The sequence below is a fragment of the Mobula birostris genome, chromosome 2 (assembly GCF_030028105.1).
Source record: "Mobula birostris isolate sMobBir1 chromosome 2, sMobBir1.hap1, whole genome shotgun sequence".
Taxonomy (NCBI): domain Eukaryota; kingdom Metazoa; phylum Chordata; class Chondrichthyes; order Myliobatiformes; family Myliobatidae; genus Mobula; species Mobula birostris.
The window spans coordinates 47,578,973-47,596,053 of NC_092371.1; the positions used below are offsets into that span (position 1 = coordinate 47,578,973).

At 37.6% G+C, this 17,081-nt stretch overlaps 1 protein-coding gene across 2 annotated transcripts in view; it reads right to left on the reverse strand.

Moving 5' to 3' along the window:
• Positions 1 to 1,020: 1,020 nt before the first annotated feature.
• LOC140208301 (stathmin-3-like) overlaps positions 1,021 to 17,081 on the reverse strand; it is a 52,555-nt gene continuing 36,494 nt past the window's right edge. For both annotated transcript variants that reach the window (XM_072276891.1, XM_072276894.1), the window contains exons 3-7: positions 8,629 to 8,724; positions 7,276 to 7,413; positions 6,011 to 6,180; positions 5,053 to 5,244; positions 1,021 to 2,766 (exon numbers count right to left, since the gene is read on the reverse strand). In XM_072276891.1, the coding sequence (XP_072132992.1) occupies positions 2,707 to 2,766; positions 5,053 to 5,244; positions 6,011 to 6,180; positions 7,276 to 7,413; positions 8,629 to 8,724 (656 nt within the window). In that variant the 3' untranslated portion in view covers positions 1,021 to 2,706. The remainder of the gene's footprint in view (positions 2,767 to 5,052; positions 5,245 to 6,010; positions 6,181 to 7,275; positions 7,414 to 8,628; positions 8,725 to 17,081) is intronic.

The following is a 17,081-nucleotide window of genomic DNA, read 5'->3' on the forward strand; positions in this document are numbered from 1 at the left end:
GATGCAATGTGTTCCTTTAATTACATTATACAATTGGGTATTTCATTTTGTTTTGCCATTTATAATAATAATTTAGTTGGTTAAGTTAGGCTTGTTGTATTAGCCAGTAGGATTTGTCTTATTAACATTTTGGCCAATAAAATGCCCCAGAACATTCTAGCGGAATCAGCGATAGCCATTTTCTGGAGGGGTCTTGGAAGAAGAAGGAGAACAAAATAATGAAAACGGATGACAAACATGAATGAAGAGCATGGGGAAATGCTCAGAAATAAATTTGGAAGGACAGATACTGATGTGAGAAACTCCTCCTGCAGACTTTGGTCTCACAGAGAATGTGCAGATACTTTTAGCCAGCTAGTTATCTCACAGCCTTGGAGAAAGTTTGACTCCTTGTCCTTCGATGTTGCGTGGATACTTATTTATGTTTTGCTTGGACTGTGTTTTCAGGCAGAATTGTTTTGGTACTGTGAGTAAATGAAGTGATACAACCCAGATTGATATACACGACAATGAGTTCCAAACATTATGTGCACACTTTAGGCTAATGTATATGTAATGGCCCCTTTTTTGTATTTTGTTTGTTAATAGTTTAAAATACTTTGTCAATACAATTTCAATTTAAGTTTATACTGATGAGTTAAATTATTGCTTCCTGGTGAACAGTAAATTTGCATGGGTGTGTCAGTGTTCATACCAGTAACAAGCCTACTTTTCCCTTAAAGGAACATCCACACTTCTATGTGTTATGTTTACCCAAATCATATTTACCCTAGAAATGGTTATTTATTGGAAATATCATTATTCCCCTTGCATTGTAGACTTATGTTGCTGTTAGGCTGAATTCGCAGTAATATCTAACTCATTACGAGCCTATGGTGAGAGAGTTACACCAATATAATGCTACTTCATCATATTTAAAAATCCTGACTATGACCTTATCTTCGCCGATAATTTTTTTTTCAAACTATATACAGAGATTCATATCAAATAAACGTGCAATACATGAAAAGGTAACTGTATATCATGGACTTTATTGTGTAATCACATCTTGCACATTACAGCCATCTTAAACTGACACTTAAGTGCACATTATGGAGTCTAAAATGAGTGGGCAAGTATCTTCAAATTGACTACTTCCAGTCACTTTTAATTGTGTAAAGTGGGAGTGATTTGTTAGCATCTTCCCAAAAGTTCAAAGGATTCATATACAAACACATCAAGAATAGCAAGATCTAATCAAGTGATTAAAACATGCCACCTTCATTTACAGTGAGTGGATGAAAGAATCTAGCATCATTTACGGTCTTACCCTGACTCTAATTTCAAGTCCGATAGGCAAATACACAAACTGTCAGAGCTAGAGGTGAAATGGCACATACGTAATTAAATGAGGTGTTAGCATGATACAGTGTTATGAATTATGCACTAGTCTGCCAATCACAATTTTTAAAAATAAAAACTATTTACAAAAGAATTTTCAAAGTTAGTTACTGCACAACAAACGAACACTCTGAAACTTATACAGCTTTATATTTGGCAAACCATTTTCTACTCAGCACAGCTATAGCAGTAATAGGACAAAAAAATTAGCTGGATAATTTAAGATTTTCCTCACATATACCATTTATTTTTTAAAGAGACTAATTTCACAAAAACATTGCTTACATTGAAGTTTCCCCCCTTAAGAGAGTGTGACATATAGAAAGATTAATATATAATGCTACCAATAACATTTTCTATTAAAAGAAGAAACTTACACTGTTTATGAACAAGTTCAACCCACATAAAGAGCCAAATAAATAGTTCTTTTGAAGGTCTAGTGAGCAACATGGCCATTTGATAAGATTGAACATTCCACAGTGTGTAAAGACATACAGACCTTCAGATAGCAACAGGTCATACTAATCTGTGACTTTTCCCACTGAATAATTCAATGACATTCATTTATAATCATGTGTTTGTTAACTTATTGTCATTTTTGGAAATTTAAAAATAAAGCCATTATTAAATAAAATAATATTTAAATAATAAAATACATATTTAAAATACATCTTAGGCACACTTTTTTTTAGAAGTACTGTATGTTTGATAAGTCATCAGTTTAATCTATTTTCTCTGATGAGCTGGGTCTGACATACAAATAATGACTTGTGCAAATAAATTATATCAGAGATATTCAATTATTCTTCAAATGGATATAGATTTCAACAATTACTTCATGCTAGCAGATAGATATTACCATATTTGAGTATAAGACCAAGAGGACGCTCCAATGTGAATAGTAAAATCTATCCAATATTTCTAATGCTTATGGGCACCTAATAATTTCAGGAAAACAAAATGGTTCAATTATACAGAAAATATATAAAAATGAATTAACTTGTTTGCAAATTTTTCAAATTGTAGGTTGAATCTGTCAATTAATATAATGCATCTATATATACAGGTTAAAATACATTGGCAGATTATGACGTCAATAACAATTGAATGTTTTAAATATTTTTAGATTACTGATGTGCTGCTGATCTTTGCCTGCTTACAACTGTCAGTATTGCACATAACAAAAGAACCAATATTCTGAATGCAAAAAAGCATGATCTATTATATAGAAGTACTGAATTCAGAAACAAAAGTTGTATTATGAGAACAGGATTTTATTATTAGATTTATTCCACGATGATCTTCATAAAGCAATGAAACATTCTTTTAGCCAGAAAGTTCCTCTCGTAGCAGCTTGTTTCTACGGACCTCAGCTGCATGCCTTTCCTGTTGTACAAAATGCACAAATTATAGAAGGTAAGATATCTGAAAAAAGTCTTAAAACTTGTAATCATTTCACTATCATCAGTTTGGGCAAGTTCCAACATTATATTTCAGTATGTCAAACAGAAAATTAATGTGGGCAATTACTTTATTTAATAGATATCCAAAAAAACCCCAACAAATATAGGTACAGATAAAATACATTCTACCCAACCTCCTGAGATTAGGTAGCCAATTCTCCTTAAGTATTCTGCCTTTCAAATTTATTAAATAATTTTTATAAAGTACAGAATACAGATTTTTGATTTCTGCTGGTCTTAATTTTGTAAACTAGGCTCAATGGGCAGACAATTATGCGAATTCTATGCTTGCCTTATCATTTGATCTACAGGCATAATACATTTGTTTTTACTTGCACTTTTAAAAAATTTACAGTAATCACATTTTTTTTGACCAAAACTGTTTATTGCTCATCAGGCTATCATTTGTAGAGGGTTCTTCGATTACCTACTGTACTTATAAACAGGAATCCAAAAAACAGGTCAGTATTCAACAGAGTACCTACTGTTAAAAAAAAACTAAAGAAATTTCCATCAACAGCAGGTTGAAGAAGATGAAAAACATGTTATTAAATGTAGACATATATATTTGAACAACACACTGAGCTAGGTTTCTTTAATTGGGCTACTGTCAACTATTTAATGGCAACATTCAGGACTACCAGACCTTCTTTGCATTCGATGCCAAATGACTACATTAATAACACAGGTTATTCTCTACAATGCCTTCGGAATGTCCAAGCAGTGCAACTGATCCTGAGTAAGAGGAAGTTGAGAGAACACCTGGCAGTCCTTATCGAGGGGTCACCAGTGGAAAGGGTGGACAGTTTCAAGTTTCTGAATGTCAACATCTCTGAAGATCCATCCTGGACCCAGCATATTGATGTGATTATAAAGAAGGCACATCAACAGCTATATTTCATTAGGAGTTTGACGAGATTTATCAGGTCACCAAATATTCTAGCAAATTTTTACAGATGTACCGCGGAGGACACTCTAACTGGTTGCATCACCTTCTGGTATCGAGATGCCACTGCACAGGATTGGAAAAAGCTGCACAGGGTTGTAGACTCAGTCAGCTCCATCATGGGTACAACCCTCCTCAACATCAAGCAAATGTTCAACAAAACAACATCCAACATTAAGGACTCACCCCCTCACTATTAAGGACATACCATGTTCTCATTGCTACCATCAGGGAGAAGACACACATTCAACATGTTAGGAATACACTGCCTTCAGATTTCTGAACGTTCCATGAACCCATAGACACTACCTCACTGTTTTCCTCTCTTTTGCACTTTTATTTTTTTATATATTTCTTATTGTACTGCTGCTGCAAAACAACTAATTTCACAACACACATATGTCAGTGATAATAAACCTGATTCCAATTCATCATTTTCATTATCCTGGTGGTTTCCTGAAACACTCAAAATTCTTCCTCTGATCAATGAGAAACATAGTGCCTGATATGATCATGTTTTATCCAACAGTCAGGTGTGGTAAATATTGCATTATTCTTTCTTGATAGCTGAAATATCCTTGGAATTGTCCCAAAAAATATTAATGAGGGCCCAGGCCAATGCTGGGTTATTCCCAAGCTGCATAATCAGGTAATTCTCTGTGACAATCACACTTTGAAGCCTGAATCATAGGCCTGGAGCCTCACTAAAAATAGCATTCAGTGATTTTTTAATGTTTGGAGTCCATTTGTTGGTTCTCACTATTATATGTTCCTTTCTTAATCGAGTTTCAAAATATAAATAACAATTTCAATATATTATATTACTTCATGCAATCAACATTTAGTTAAGAATAAGACATTATGCAGAACTAAAGAATTAGTCATTTATTTTATCAATTCCTTTTTTCAGAAGCCACTGTAAAAGAAGCATGAAAAGGACAATAAATAGGATAAAGATTTGAAAAATGTATTGCTATGTTTATCATTAAAAGTGGCAATTGTATCTGTTGCCATAACCTTATAACTAAGGCATTCCAGATACCAATGATGGAAAAGGAGTGAAAATTGGCTTCTTTTTGCCAAACTTATAAAGCTAGAATATCTTCATGTGAAAGATTAGTCCAAACTAAAATCAAGCCCTCAGACAGCCTAGCAACCTATAAAGCCTTTCCCAGATGAATAGGGATAACAGTGAAGAATATAATTAACTAGGAGTAACAGGTTTACATGTATTAAATTTTAAAAACGAAGTGGAATACTTACCTTCTCACGCAGACGATCCTTGAGGGCAGCTATATGCGCTTTGCGATTTTCATTACAAGCTTCCATTTTCTGATTTAACTTCCTTTCAGTCGTTGAGATGAAGTTACAGTTATCCACAATTGCCCTGTGTAGCACAATGCGCCTGTGCTGTTGCTTCTCTGCCAGTTGCTGCAAAAGTTGCATCTCTTGGGTCTGCAAATCCACAGAAATGACACCGATGTGAAAGGAACTTCAACAAACATCATAACATTCAAAGGAAACTGAAAAAAAGAACAATAACTGGAGAACAAGAGCTTGAAATCATTGGCAAAAGAGCTTGAGGGTAAACAAAAAGTCTTTCTTTCCTCACGTTAATTTGTTAGGACTTGGAATCATTGCTTGTAAGGATGAGCGAACAGATTTAACAGTAACTTCCAAATGAGAGTTAAACAGATACTTGAAGGGGAAAATTTTAAAACCTATTAAGAAAGCAGTTAGGTTATTTGACTGGATTTTTCAAAAGATCAGTACAGGTGCAATAAACAGAATAATTTCCTTTTGTAGAGTATCTTTCTTTGTCATGTGGTATAGAGATAACGCTTTTTACTCCACTCTTCCTATTTGGCTCTTTCTACAGAACAAAAATGTCGTTAAATGCTCAACAGCTCAGACATAATTTGAGAAGATGGCATTTAGTATCATATTTCAGATGAATAACCTTTGATAAACCTGAAAAAAACTCATTTTCTCCCTCTTCAGTTGCAGCCTGCTGCATTTTCCCTTTTTTCCTCCAGTTGTTTCAGATTCTAATATCAACAGAATGTTGTTTTTTTGACTTTTGCAAATGGAAAGATCAACTTTTAACTTCACATGATGTGGGAAAGCGGGATAGTTTAAGAATAGCATTTTTCTTAGATATTGTGTGGTGTAGCAATATCTAACTCATCAAATGGATATGAAACCAGTCCACGTCACCAACCTTTCTCCTATCCTCAGCAGCATCCAGCTGGTTCTGCAGTTTCTCCAAAGAGATGTCCTTCTTCTTTGGTGTGATGGGTTGCTCAGGTGACAGATCAGTGGATTGTGGTTTCAGAATCACTTCAAAAGCCTGTCCAGAGGCACGCTTATTAATTGATTTCACTTCCATATCTAAGGAAGAAAAAATATTAAAAACAATATGATGAATGACGTATTTTTGTTACTGGTCCAAATAACATTGTAGCTTAAAATAAAAGCTAATCTCAATTCTCCCATTCCATCGCTTAAGCTTTAGGGGCACCACAGGAGGATACACAGCATAGCAGTTAGCATAACACCATTACAGCACCAGCAATCTGGGTTCAAGTTTACGGATGACATCCGGGCAAGATGGCACCAGCGAACAATGCTCCTTTGGTCGACATCTCCTGGATAGATCATGAAATCATGTATTTCACTTCTTTTATGTTTGTTTTTCACCTTGGATGTGATTCTGGAACTGTTGGAGCCTGTGACGGTTTGGGTGTTCTTGCGCTCTGCAGTCTCCGAGGGGATTTCGGGAGGCTGAGGCAACATGTAGGAACCCCATGGTGGGCAGGCTGCAAGGATGGGTGCGAGACAATGTTCGACTCCACTTTGCCGATGAAAGTAATGAGGGAGACTGAAATATCGAGGTGAATGTGGACGCTTGGAGGTCGTTTGGGTGTTTCAGCACTCTGCAGTCTCTGAGAGCATTCTGGGAGACAGAGACAGCATGTGTGAAGGCTGAGGGAAAGGGTGCATGCCATTATTTGATTCCATTTCACCAATTAAAGCTAATGAAAAGCAACGAGGAAGATTTAAGCATAGAGGCAAGTGTGGAGGATGAGTTCTGGCTGTCTACATTTTTGATGGGTCTGCTACATTGAGGGAAAGTTCTGCTGCTGGGCCCAGTGAATGTTGCCCAGGTTTTCTGCGTTTTGGATCTGGACTTTGACTATAAACTTTTTTGTTTCAGTCTTATATTCTGTGTTTTTCGTACGATCTTTCTTTTTTCGTTTTTGAGCAGGTAGGGTTGATTTGGGGGGTCACTGGGCCTGTTCCATTTTGTTTGCTTTTTTGTGTGGGGGAGGAGGATTTGGGGTCAATGTGCCTGTTCCATTTTTGTTCATTTTTTGTGCGGTGGGGGGTGGGGTGGGTGGTTGATGACCGTGTTACCTTTCTTGGTTTTCATGGGCTACCCGGAGAAGAAGAATTTCAAGTTGTATACTTTGATAATAAATTAACCTTTGAAACTTTGAACCTTTGAACAATTCCCGCTGCTATCTGTAAGGAGTTTGTACATTCTCCCTTGTCTGTGTGAGTTTTCTCCAGGTGCTCCAGTTTCCTTGTTGGGTCGGAAGGGCCTATTACCACGTTGTATCTCTAAATAAAATAAAACCTTATTATAAACAATAATAAATAAAATATATTTCAGAATGAATTATTTCTCCATTAATTTTAAAGCTACTGGTTGTGTTCTGTCCTTTGTTACCACAGATAGTAATCTGGGATACATATTTAGCATATTAATTAAATTTTTCTTCTTATATGTAGACATTAATGAATATCCATGATATTGCATGTGGGTTTCTTCTGTTTACCTGCAATGGTATGCAAAAGAAACCTCAAAACTTGAGAAAGCTATTTGTTTAGAATATTTAGTATTTACACACCTCTTCCACTGAAAATACATCGAACATGTGGGCTGTCCTCCATGAAGACTTAGTACAAGTTTCTTTGTATTGAATAATGGAAATAAGAGTCACAAATATCTTAATCCCAGCAGTCATTTAAACATAAAAATAGAATGCAGAATTGTTTTTTTGTGTAAGATCTTGCTTCAAATCCATTCATTTTTTAAAGTTTAGAGTCATCAGGATCGCTTCATGTGCTTTAAGTCAGATTTGGTGACATCCATGATTATGAACAGAACTGAGTTAACTTGAGTCCCCAGATTGACTCAGTGGTGGTCTGTGTTTGCTCACATTTAGCTGGTTTAGATGCAGGAGGCTGAATAAGCTGTACTATGGATGAAAGTTTCCCAAGAGACATTTTCTCTTGAAGGCAAAGTCTTTTGAGGGTACAGGTGGTTGGTTGCACTGGAACCAGAAGGTATGTCACATTGATTCACAGGAGTTTTGGTTAATTATATTGGAATTAAACTAGGCCATACACGACTAGTTATAAAGACTTAATGTTTTATGTGCTATAGACCTGGACTTTAAGCAAGATTTAAGACTTCTGTGATCATGAGTTGAGAGAGGTTACTGATTACATACTGGAGTCAGTGACAGATTGGTGACTTCAGGCTTCTGAAATTTTGTTAATGAATTTTCAGGAACAACGGATCCTTCAATTCAGTATATTGCTCATCAATAAGCTAGTACATTTGATCAACCTATTTTTTAACTAATCCCGACAAAAATATAATTAAAGTGAATGTCAAAATGTTAAACTGTTTGATTTTATCTGCACTTCAAAGTTCAACGTTAAAAAGTACATAGATATATTTACACTATGTAACTGGAATAATTACATTATAACTACACAATCTAAACATAGGCCAGAACAAAGAAATTACTTAATGCCAGTACTCACCTCCAAATTTGTTGATTGTATTGGGATGTGGTTGAGTATAGAAGCAGGAGCAGATCAGGGAGAGCATTGACAGCTCCTTCATTTTCTCCTTGTAGGCTTTAGAAAATAAAAACATAATAATTTTACTTCTATGAACATGAATTTTTCAACAAGACTTTTGTAAAAAATTTTTTCTTGATGTTTCACATAAATGGCTATCTAGCAAAAAAAATTGCTTAAATTTAAATAATTAAACATATTGGGTCACCATTCAGTTGCACATGAAACAAGGAAACCCAGGTTCCTTTTGTTTCACCAAATTGGTCTTAGTTTAATAATCAAATGTAATATTTGTCAGAGGCAAGACTCTCAGAAAGCAGTACAAATGGAAAGTAATACACTTTAATCCCCATTCTTCTTTAATGATACTTCTCAAAATTACGAAGAATAGAGAGTAGCCAACTACTTTCACCCATGATCTCAAGATTGTAAAACTTGATCAGAGAAGTTTACCTCCTTCTTGTTTATGTATGCAGAATTACTCCAACATCCTCTGACTGGTGAATGAAATTAGCTCTTAAATGATTCCTGGTATTTTGCTTTGGTTACACTTTTCTGACAAGGTAATATTTTTGTATTAGTCCTAATTTTGACTTTATTCTTTTGGATTTGCGTCTTATTATGTACTCATCCAAAGACATTTTCCAGATTTACCACTTCTATACTTTTCACAACCAATGTAAAACAGTATATTGTATTATGGTTGTGGTCTTGAGATATTGGATGAATATAATCAATTCAAATGCTCCCACTATAATCTTGAAAAAAGTGAGCAGTAAATTTTTTGCCAATTTACATCAATCTCTTGCCAAAATATTAGTAGAAGTAAAGGAAGACTTATGAGAAATGAGCACAAGAAATTTTTGCAGCAGCTATATTTCGTCACCACTTGGCCCTTCACACTAGAACTTAGTTTTGTGTTTCTTGATCTGTGTCCTGCACTGCCCTTCCATGCTGGTCTATTCTCCTATTTCCTATGCTGGCCTGCCCCCTTATTTTATACACTGATTTTCTTTCTTGTGTTTCGCTGAGCAGACTGAATATCAATCATAACATTTCCTCTGATCATTTCCACTCAGTTTGATTATGGTTCTTCTAACTTACAGTGTTAAGTTAGCTACATTGTTCTCAACATTGATTTTGGCTTTATTGATGGCTACTCCAGTGGATGTCCTAATAGGGGAAAAACTGTTCAAAAAGAGATATGGATTCTTCTAAAAATATCATCCTATGACTTACTTTTGAAGTTTTAATACAGAAAGACCATGAACAGTATGTAAACTGAGCAAATATTAATATACAACCAGTTTGTAAGAACAAAAAACATTGTTGTAACTCTATGTGTGAATTGCATCAACATTTATAAATCACTAATTCCTCTTTCTGAGAAAGCAGAATTATTTTCTGATTCATAGTTTGCAAAAAGATGACAGCATGTATGGACAGAAATATAACAACTTGTGGAGGAAGATTATATAAAAAGTGGTGTTTTGTGATTGGTTACGAAACACAAATCCAGCAAAGAGAAAGAATGAAGAAGGAATCTCTTACAGTATTAACAGGGATAGATTTCCCCTTGTTCTCACCTATCAACCCACAAACCTACATATCCAATATACAATTCTCCACAACTTTTGCCATCTCCAGTGCAATCCCACCACTAGGCACATCTTCCTCTTCCCTCCCTGCTTTTCACAAGGAACACTCTCTCCATGACTCCCCAATAATCATCCCTCCAGGCATTTGTCTCTGCAACCATGCTAAGTGTTCCATTTGCTCATGCATCCTCACCCTCACTACTGTTCAGGATCCAAGACATTCTTTCCAGGTGAGGCAGTTCTTCACAATGTGAACCCATTGGTGTAATTTATTGTATCCGATGCTCTTGATACGGCCTCCTCTACATCAGTGACATCAACAAATGTTGGATGATCATTTCATCAAGCACTTTCACTCCATCTGTCATACCAGCTAGGATCTCCTGGTTACCAACCATTTTAATTCCATCTCCCATTTACATACTGACATGTCTGTCCACAACCTCCTCTACTGTTAAATTGAAGCTAGACACAGACTAGAGGAATAGCACGTCATACTCCATCGTGGAAGTCTCTGACCTAATGACATGAATATTAATTTGTATAAATTCCAGTACCTACTCCCTGTACTCTTTTTTTGCCGTATCCCACATGCCCTATGACCCCAGATCTTTTCAACCCCACTCTCTCCATCTGTCCATCACCCACATATTCCTCCTTCTAGTTCCCCTCCTCACCTCCTTCCCTTTATTCCATTGTCCATTGTCCTCTCCCAGCAGTTTTCACCTTTCTCAAGCCCTTTGTCACTTTCACCAATCACCTTCCAGTTTCAGACATAATTTCCATCCCTTACCTGCTTATCAGTTCATCCCAAGCCTTCACCTGGATCCACCTATCCATCACTTGCCAGTTCACACTCCACCCCCACCCCCACCTCCTTTTTACACTGGCTATTTCCATTATTTCTAGTCCTTATAAAGGGTCTTGGCCTAATATGTCACCATCCATTTCTCTTTATAGATGTTGCCAGACCCAATGATTTCTTCCTGCATTTTGTGTGCTGTTCTGTTATGAAACATTTGTATTGAACTGCAGAACAAAAACAAAATGGCAGAATAGGAAGTGTGGTATTGATCCCCAGAGAGGTGGAGAAAACCAGCAGAGTAAATACTTAGCATTAATTCTTAGTAGGACTGAAAGAATAGAGTTCAAAACACTATAATATTACTTCGAATAAAACCAGTGCAAAAGGTATAACAGCCTTAAAATAATTAATGGATTTTCTGTTGTAGATAAATAGCAAATCCAATGGGATAGGATAGTTCAGAACTTAAATTCAGGGAATGAAGATAGGAAGGATATCAGTTAAGGATCTCAGCAATAAAAGCCAATTTTACTAAGGTGGGATGAGCAAAAAGTGGGCTGAAATCTAAGGGGAAAAGCAATAGTACATTCAAAGTAGGACAAGAGAAAAGTTTGGGGAGGATGTCAGAGGTAAGTTTTGTGTTTTGTTCTTACACACACAGAGTGGTGGTGCATGGAACACCCTGCCAGGATTGGTGGTAGAGGCAGATGCAATAGGGGTATTTAATAAACTGCTAGATAGGAACATGGATGAGAGAAAAGTAGAGGGCTATGTAGGTGGGAAGGTTTACTGCCCTCACAGTGCATACATACACAGCCATGCAGCGAGTTAAACTACTTCTCAAAAATCACCTGAGTCAAAAATTTTCTTTAGGGTTTTTAAATGAAATCTCTTACTTAGGAAAAGATATTGTTTCAAGGGCAAATAAAGAGTGGCTGGAAATGTATGTCTTTCCAACATGCTTTTTAAATTGAATCAAAACTAACACATACAGGAAAAGATACAAAAGTCAGCTTGCATATACAGTAACAAAACAAAATGCTGGAGGAACTCAGCAGGCCAGGCAGCATCTAAGAAAAGAGTACAGTTGACGTTTCAGGTCGAAACCCTGCCAAAGTGTTTCCTAGATGTTGCCTGGCCTGCTGAGTCTCTCCAGAATTTTGTGTGTGTTGATCGGATTTCCAGCATCTGCAGATTTTCTCTTGTTTACAAATACTGTAGAAAGTAATGTTCACACAAAATGAACTGTGTCTCCAGAGGCCAGAACACTCCCCATCTGACATCCATAGGATGTCAAACTTAATTACTGAAACTAAAATTCAAATGATCATTTCACTTATTCCTTGGAAAAGGAAGGATAGTCAGAGACTGATCTTGAAAGCAGTCTTATAACACCCTTTAACCATTCTCAGTTCAAAAAACTGGCTTTGATGATATACTTGCTCATGGCAATGTCTGTAGGTGATATGGTTCTTACCAAGAAGGGGACTGAACAAATTACCTCTGAAGTGAGTTTGCCATCTTAATATGCCCTCCAACTCACAATAGTCCCTTAGAGTCAAGAAGAGAACAGAGTTTACCGAGAGAATCTTGTTTTGGGAGAGATTCCTGCTTTGTGATGCACTGCACTTCCTCTGCATAAAACAACAAAATGGATTCTAACCTCTGCCCAATTCAGTGGCTCTGTGCTGAAGGATTGCCTACAGTTGTGCCAACTATTGCAAAGGCTGTCTTTAGCTACTCTTGTAAAGGAAAGAGAGCCGGGCAATTGCTCTGGTAAGGGACTTCCTCCCTGAAAGACACTGAAAACATATACTGCCAAGTTAGAGCAGTGATAAATAAGTGATGTTCGTCAACACTTGAGGACGTATTTCTACACCTGTCTCAGGGTTGGCCAAGTTGAAAGTTTGCTCCTGACTATGTTCCTTTTGGGGATTGGCAAGAGATACTGGGCTAGTTAACCACTGGGGGGAGGGTGAGCTCCAAGCCATCTTGTGGCATGATCAGAGAGGTTGAGATCAGTAGGAACATAGTTCCATTGGCTCTTCTGAGTTGATCACCTGATATGTTGGATCCTATTATGTACATAAACACAGAATCTCCTTGTATAATGAAATATATAACCGAGCATGACTTTCCTGTCAGTAAAGAACTTGATATCATCTAGTTCTGCGTCCAGCTATTCAGTTACCGTGTCACCTCTGCCATCTCAACTGCTAGAGCAGCAGCACTGATTTCAAGCCTTGGTATGGTGAGGTCTGGTTTGGGAGAAAGATTTGCCTTCCCCAGAATGTGACCAACTATACTATATTCAGCAGGATTTGTGATCTTCAGATATGCAGCAACAGCAATAACTTTAGTTGACACATCATAGAAGATGCAGACCTCTGTCTTTTGGACTGTAGATAGTGGAATTGTCTATATTCTTCATATTTTCAAACATTTTAAAATGCTGAAAGGAAGAACACCATTGCTGGCACTGCTCATGCTTCTCTTCAGGGAGTGGGACATCCCATTCACAAGTGTCTGAGGTCAACTCTCTTAACATAAGCGTTTCTGGAAGCTGACTGGAACAGCAAAACCACCAGGGTCAAATAGGCTCCTGATAGTCGATAGCACACCATGACGCATAAAAGCTCTTCCGGTATCAGCAACCCGGAAAGTAAGGGTGTCAGTAACAACATCCCATCTAAAACCAAGGTTATGCTGCATAGGAGGGAGGTTCTGTCCAAGACCAAGATTATTTGGCCAGATCTTCAGATGGGAAACACTGCATGACCTCAGTACTGATGGATGCAATCTTATGCAGTTTCTGATTAGACTCTGCCAACATGTCTTGCGATTACTATGGAGAACTGATGGAAGCTAACAAAATAGGGGATTACTTCATGCATGTGATTACTTCTCCTGCACTAAAAAAAATATTTCAGACCATCATAAACATAGAAATGCTTTTTTATGCATCTCTGTGCTTCAGTCTCGAATTCCTTCTCTCCCTCAATAGTTGTCCTCTTAAGGTCATAGATTGCCACAGCTGGGAATGGACAATTGCCAAATACATGAGCACTCATGCGATATTCCAGAATCTCCTTGTTTAGCTGGTGATCACAAAGCCACAAGAATCTGACGTAGTCTTGATGATCCTCTCTCACAAGGAAGCTGTGGAGCATTTCTTCCATGTCTGCCATCACTGCGACAGACTCAGTCCTGAAGCACATGTGGACCCCAAGCAGACTGTTATTGAGCTCTGGACTCCTCAAGAGCACATTGTTCAGTGATATACCTTTGAACTGCGCACTTGAATGAAAGACAATTCATATTTGTGCAGATTCCTGTTGATAAACTCTAAAGTTGGACAAACACTTTCTTTGTTGGGATCTGGTGGAGTTGCTAGCTCAGCATAATTGTTTATGAAGGGTCACTCCATCTTCATGAAGAGTCTCTCCATGAACTCTGTGTAACGATCATTCATTTCTGGTTTCCTTCTCAATGTATGACTAAGGTACATGAGTCAGCTGAGGGCCTGTTCTCTGTTGTTTGGTAGAACTTGCTGTGGAGAGTGGAAAAGGAAAGGGAGCTACCAAACAGTTTGATTCATTTTTGCTAAACTCTTTGTTCATGATTCTAAGGAAGACCTCATCTTCAATGGAAGGTGCCAGCTTAAAATTGTCTTCCTAGTAACAGAAGACCAGCTTGCCAAAATCTGGTCAAGGCATTGACTATCAGGGTTCATGATAAAGTTTTCTACTTCAGTTTTGTTGAGCATGATAGGGGTTTTGTTCTCAATGCTTTTGCTGAACACTGCTCTTTGAATGACGTTACTGAAAGTTGAGAGCCTAAAACTAGGGGAATTTCGCATTTCTGTACAGCGGCAGATGAATTCCATAAAGAATGAAAGTGGCGGATAGTTGGCATGATGCTTCGTTTTATACTTGAACCTTTCAGTTGTCTGCTGTTCTTGCATATTTTTCAGTAGTTTTGCCACTATAGGGTTTATTCCTCTTGCTGTATCCGAGAAAAAGAGCCTTGTTTTTTTGCAGCTTGCAGTTCCAAAAACAGATCCAAAAGCTCACGTAGCTTCTACAGTTCTTTATGTGACAGCTTTAGAAAATTATCAAGACTGCTGAAGAAAGATTCTTTGATTGCCTCTGGAGAGGCTTGGCATTTGTCCAGCTTCTGCCACAGCATTTGCAAACCTTTAGCTGGATTATTAATGTGAACTGCTCTAACTCTTCTTGCATGCTGCAGTGACTCCCCACCAAGCATAGTTTCAAAGCATAACTGATTCTGGTTATAGACTCACAACTGTCTAAGTCAGCTGCTGCTTGATACACCTTTGCCTCTGCTGAGGCATACTCATCTTCTGCTCTTCCTTGAGTGCACTTAATGTAGCTTCTACATGTGCTCTCTCCAAGTCTACATTAGCTTTCTCTACATCTACACAAGCTTTCCCTATTTGCATCTTATCTTCGCACTTTGCATATGCTGCTCTAATTCTAGCTGCTTCAGCTTTGGTGAGGGCTCATGCTGTAGTTATGCTAATTGTGGTTCTGTTTGAGCATCATGATGACATGATCAAATAACCACATTCTGACCTGACTTCCAGTCTTAAGGGGTTGACGTTATTCGGATAGGAAGCTGATCTTTTGCATTCAGATGCATCTCCAGTCTGCAGATAATGCCTTTGAAGACAGGTTATCTTTTCACTCCACTGCCCTCACAGTGCATATGTTCATAGGCATGCAGCAAGTTAAACAAATTCTCAAATAATCACCCAAGATGCTAGCTTTCTTCAGGTTTTTAATGACGTCTCTTACTTGTGAAAATATATTGCTGTTTCAAGGGCAAATAAAGAGTTGAAGGAGATGTACAGGTATATGTTTCCACTGTCCACTTCAAATTGAATCAAAACTAACCCTACAGGAATAGGATACAAAAGACAGATTACATATAAGAAGTGATGTTCATACAAAATGAACTGTGCCTCTAGAGGCCAAAACTGACCATAGAGTAGGTTAAAAGGTCGGCACAATATTGTGGGCCAAAGGGCTTGTATTGTGCTGTAATTTTCTATGTTCAATGAAAAACTGATGCCTATTGGAAACCCAGCTTGAAATCCAAAATGACAAGAAGTACTTATTGATTTCTGAACTCTATTTTCAGGAAGGAAATGTATAATACTGACACTGTATTAAGGAAGAGGGGTACATTTTCTTTGGGCTATCCAGCATATTAAGAGAAACTCAGAAAGAAAAGGCAGAGACTCTGACCATCATTGTCTAATCTTCTCAGGCTATAGCTTTGCTATCAAAAAATTGAAGGACTGCCAAGAGTGTGGGTGGGGTGGGGCAAGTTGCTGTGAAATGGTTGGGAGGATAACTGAAATGAATAGACTGTGTACTTTCCAGCAACTCTGCCTAAATTGCCGGGTGAGGTCTTTAATAAGTACTTTATATTGGTAATTACCAAGGAGCCAAGGAGAAGTATGGGAGATCGATGATGAGTATACTGATATGCTAGGGCACTTCAAAGTGAAGGAGGAGGTCGTGTTGGGAATCTTAAACAGCATTAAGGTTGATGCATTTCCATGGCCTTAAGGGATATCCCCCAGACTACTGAGAGGAGCCAGAGTAGAGATTTCTGGGTCCTTGATCAATACCTTTGTGTCCTCTTGAGACACTGATGAGAGCTCGGAGGACAAAAAAAAAACAAAATGCCAGTTCCTTTAGGGTTGCTCATTTTATTCCGCAGATGCCTTCCGTTCTTCCTTTGTCTCTTTGTCTGTCTCTGGTTCCATCTCCAATGGGACTGTTTTTAAAAATAAACAGAGTATGACATAATACCAAAGACCATGTAGAGACAATTGTTCCTTTGTTCAAGTAGGAAGAAAGGGATAATCTGCAAATTATAGACCAGTAACCCTCACACCAGTGGTAGAGAAGCTACTGGGGAGGAAACTGAGGAATAGGATTGTGAGCATTTGGAAAGCGTAGTCTAATTAGGGACAGTCA